This window comes from Cibotium barometz, chromosome 49 (genome assembly GCF_041138505.1).
Source record: "Cibotium barometz isolate CiBa-2024 chromosome 49, ASM4113850v1, whole genome shotgun sequence".
Lineage (NCBI taxonomy): Eukaryota > Viridiplantae > Streptophyta > Polypodiopsida > Cyatheales > Cibotiaceae > Cibotium > Cibotium barometz.
In genome coordinates this window covers 13,087,676-13,091,977 of record NC_141094.1, presented here as the reverse complement: position 1 = coordinate 13,091,977, position 4,302 = coordinate 13,087,676, and the positions used below count along the sequence as shown (strand labels likewise).

General features: G+C 44.7%; 1 protein-coding gene across 4 annotated transcripts; it reads left to right on the top strand.

Annotated features, from left to right (window-relative positions):
• Positions 1 to 866: 866 nt before the first annotated feature.
• LOC147610309 (uncharacterized) lies at positions 867 to 3,849 on the top strand. 4 transcript variants are annotated; one of them, XM_086786300.1, is made up of 4 exons: positions 867 to 1,248; positions 2,627 to 2,722; positions 3,015 to 3,083; positions 3,183 to 3,849. In XM_086786300.1, exons 1-4 carry the CDS (start codon positions 901 to 903, stop codon positions 3,297 to 3,299), a joined length of 630 nt encoding a protein of 209 aa, XP_086642426.1. In that variant the 5' UTR covers positions 867 to 900; the 3' UTR covers positions 3,300 to 3,849. The 4 variants fall into 4 exon arrangements, 2 of the variants coding, with proteins under 2 accessions (XP_086642426.1, XP_086642427.1); XM_086786301.1 differs by lacking the exon at positions 2,627 to 2,722; XR_015264040.1 differs by lacking the exons at positions 3,015 to 3,083; positions 3,183 to 3,849 and having other exon boundaries at positions 867 to 1,597.
• Positions 3,850 to 4,302: the final 453 nt, after the last annotated feature.

Below are 4,302 nucleotides of genomic sequence, written 5' to 3'. Positions count from 1 at the left end.
CCCCCAGAGAGGAATTCTCAGAATAGCTTCTGGGTGGTAAAGAGATTTTAGCCACACTACTAGAATGGATTGGGCGACACTGGTTGGTGATGGCGCCTTAGCTGAAAACATTTGGTCCCACTACAACAAGGAACAAGGAAAGCCTTAAGCTTTCATGCACCTGCACCAAGCCGTTAAGCTTCATAAGGTGGGCCTCTGCACTTGGCATGACCTTTGGGATGTCCAACTTGCATAGTGGCACGACTAGGAAGACGTTGCCATGCAATATGGGCTCTCTGCCCATACCTCGGCACTCAATGTGTTGTTGTAGGCAATAGCACATGCACTTCTTGCCCACCACTGGCCCACAACTCTTCGGCTTAGTCTTGACAACTGGCTCTCTAACTGGAGTATTGCCTTGGGAAAGCCCCTATTGAGAATGAAGGCTGCATATGTCCTAACTTGCTTGAATCTCTGACTGGCTGCTTGATGGAAATGAAAGACCCTCTTGAAGCTTGGAATAGATGCACTACGAAGCTCTCGAAACCTACCCCATGCTTTAAGGCCAATGTTTTTCTCTGGAAGATTCTCCATCTCATAAAATCCCTACTCGGGAACGACTTGCCTACAGGCTAGACATCTCAATCTTTACCCACTTTGTCAATCGCAAAGAGAACATGTTTTCCATCTCTTTTTGGCATGCCCCTATGCTCAATCTCAGTGGAGAGGGCTGTGCCAGTGGCTTTGTGACAAAGGGTGGTTTTGTGACAAAGGGACGCAGTACCAATTCGAATGGAAGAATGCCTTGCTTGGTGACACTAAGAAGCTGAACCAAAGCATCCCTTTGGTCTATTTGCCAAAAAAAAAAAAAAACATGATGATAGGAATCCGGTGTAAATGTTGGAGTAAGTGGAGAGGTCGATGGAGCCCAAGGGGTGCAAGTCGCAACTGTTAAGATGGCTAGAAGAGGCAGAGAGGAAGAGAGGGAGAGAGCCTGTGCGAATGGATATGGAGGATCGTCACCCGTCACAGAGCAACATGGGCGTGGGCTTGAGCTCGCGCAAACGACGAAGAGGAGGCAAAAAGAAGAGAGTACATTGGAGCGCGTCAGCGGCATCCCACCATCTTTCTCCACGCGCACCTGATCCTGATCCAGCTGCCCCTGCCCCTACACCTGCGCCTTCTCGTGTTGCTGCCGTTCCATGGCGTCGCCGACTCAGCCCCTTGTCGTCCTCCGGCCTCCTTGGCCCCCTCTACTCCCCCCCTCAGGCAAGCTTGGCCAACCTCAAAACCCAGAAGCCCTTCTCCTGTGTTTTTTGGCATTGTTGTACATTTCTGAACGAAGGGTGCCTTCCCATGCTGTTGTTTGGCTGGCATGGTGGTACGCCTGTAATGTTCTTCTCTTCGCATGGCGTACACCTCTGGACGCAGGCGTGATGTCATTTGGCATGGCCTTACACCTCTGAAAGCAGGTTTCCCATGATGTTATTTGGCATGGCCCTACATCTCTGGAAGCAGGTTGCCTTTCCCGTGATGTTGTTTGCCATGGCTGTACGTCTCTGAAAGAAGGATGCCCTCCCCATGAGGTTGTTTACCATGGCCGCACATCTCTGAAAGAGTAAGCCCTCCCCATCATGTTTGTTTGGTGTGGCCAAATGTCTCTGGAACTTGAAGGATGTTGTTTGGTAATGGCAGCACATCTCCATAACGTGAAAGCCCTTCCTGCAATGTTTCTCGGCATGATCAACACGTCTTCTTCTTACGATCATATCTCTGGAACGTTGAAGGATGTTGTTTGGAAATGGCAGCACATCTTGGAGATTGTGAAAGCCCTTCCTGCAATGTTTTTCGGCATGATCATATGTCTTCTTCCTATGATGCTTTCCGGCATGCTAGTACATCCATGAAACGTGGAAGAACTTCTCATGAGATTTGTTTTTTGGGGATGACAAGACTTCCCAGCCCTTCCCGACCATGGCAGTGCATCTGCAAAACATGGAAGCTTTTCCTGTTATGTTATACAGCAGGTCTGGAAACTTCTGAGACATGGAAGCTTGTCTTGGGATGCGTGTTGGCATGGTCGGTCATAATTCTCTGAACATAAAATTTGGTCTTCAAATTTTTTTTTTGGGCACAGCTGTCCTTGGTTTTTATGGCATGGCTGAAGTGCGACATGGTTGTGCAGAAGGAAGCCCTTCTCATGGTTTTGTTTGACATGGCTGTCATCTCTTCTTCCTTGTCTCTCTGCAAAACCCATTCTTTTCATAGGCGAACCCCTTGCTTTGTGTTGCAGAAATCCTAACCAGATTGTTGTTAAAGAAATATTTAGCTTAGTGTAAGATTAAGAAGAAGCTTGCCCTAAAGTTTGCATAAAACCTGGCTCTTATGTTTGGAAAACCTTGCCTTTTGAACAATAAGTCTACCCATGGATATTGCTTGCATTAACGTTGTCATGAAATGCCTGCAGGAGGCCTACCCACCATGTAATGAGATCTCTGTCCCTCTTTTGAATCTACCAGAGCCCAATTGTTTTGAACTAGATTGTCTTTAAAGTAAACTGCAATTTTTGAGCACAAGCTCTAACCTTGGCATGTCTTTATCAATTAATTTCTCAAATTGTTGTACTGCTTGCCTTTTTCGAAATCAGTCTGCAATTCACAAACGGAGCAATTCATCTAAGGTGCCAGGCAAAAGGCTGTGTATTTTAAATCTAGCTCTGGAAGTAACACCCGAAGAAATGAAGGTGAGTGAGAGTAAGTGTGTGCACGTGCTTTTGTGCATGCATGACGTGCGCGCGCGCATGCTTGGTTGCTTTACTATGGTGTTGAGTTTTGCTTTGGGCTAGGGCTTTAGAATGTTCTCGCTTTGTAGTAGGGTTGTTTTCCAAGAATCTATGCTTTTACTTCGGAGTGGGCTTACAAACTCCTTGCTCCTTGCCTTTTCATGTATTAGGATTAGAGCATGAGAATCCTTGTCTTTTTGCTTTGCATTAGGGGTAAGGCATCAAAATTCGTGCTTCTATTTCTTTTTATTAGGCCTTCTTCTCAAGGATTGGTCCAGTTAAGGGCTGTGACATCCATTATGACGCTTACGGCGATCCCATGGTAAAGTTTCAACCTTCTTTCAATATATTTTCTTCGATGTGTGTAGCCAGAAGCTTGTGTCATTGTTGCCTTGTTTTTTGATTTTTTTCTACATAGCAGGGGACCGGTAGCGTGGAATATGTAAGAGAACAAGATGCCTTGACTGCGGCTGAGGAACTTAACAGTGTAGACCTCCATGGACATGCCATTCAACTTGTAGATCTGTCCTTATTTTGAGAGCTACTAAGCCTTTCATGCCTCTTCATGGTAAGCTTTGAAGAACATGACCAAGGCTTTCACACACTCCCCTACCCATTGAGCTTACCTAAAAATCTGATGGATGGGTAGGGAATTCAAAGCTTGGACAGGCAATCATAGTTGTCCATTAGTAGTCTCCCCGCCGATGTTGCAAATCTTGAATAGTTTCTGATCCTCTTTATGAGTAGTTGTAAATAGAAGTAAGTAGGCCTTTAGTAATATAGGAATTCCTTAGTGAACTGGAGCAGGTGAATTGAATATTTGAAATCATTCATGATAAGGGATGCTTGATTGCAATAGGGCCCACTGGTACCTTAAAACAGGGTCTCATATGTGAGATGATGTTATGAATTAATGTAAGGTTAAAGCTACTACAGGTTCATATTCTCAGGCCATGCTCCGATGGGATCTATATTGTGGTTAGACAATGGATAGTGGACAAGCTTGCCCATTCCCTCATCCATGGTTAAGTGTCTAAAAGCTGAAGCTATAAATAGAATATGATATGTGTGCCGATGATTTTCTTTGAGTGTGTCTAATATTTATACTTTGGTTGCCATGACAATTTAGTGCTGGAGTTTATCATTCAGAAAAGAACAACTTTATTTTTAAGCTTATGTTACTCTAGGGAAAGGCCAACCAGGTGGTCTTTCCCGGCTGTCAAGGAGCAGCTGGTGTGAAAAACAAGAGGAGTTGGCCTTCAACGACAGTGATGGGAGGTTTGATAAATGATTGCCAAGTCGGTTGTTGAGAGGTTGCAGTGTGCACTAAGGTAGACCTTAGGCACTAAGTGCTTTTGTGAATACCCCATATAGAAAGTGTTTTTGTTAATGCACCTTAATAAATGTTATGTTTTGGTGGTACCTTATTATGAGAAAACTATATAGGTTACTTTGAACCTAAGGTCTAGATGTCTTGTTTCATCTCGTTGCTTGTCATAGCCCCTCTCCCTCGGACTAGAACAAAAAGCATTTTACCAACT

Excerpts from the sequence above, each read along its gene's own strand:
- LOC147610309 (XM_086786300.1), top strand. The coding sequence starts at position 901 with ATGGAGCCCAAGGGGTGCAAGTCGCAACTGTTAAGATGGCTAGAAGAG. Across the intron at positions 1,249-2,626 it reads CCCTCTACTCCCCCCCTCAG|TCTGCAATTCACAAACGGAG; the intron begins GCAAGCTTGGCC and ends TTTCGAAATCAG. Across the intron at positions 2,723-3,014 it reads TAACACCCGAAGAAATGAAG|GCCTTCTTCTCAAGGATTGG; the intron begins GTGAGTGAGAGT and ends TCTTTTTATTAG.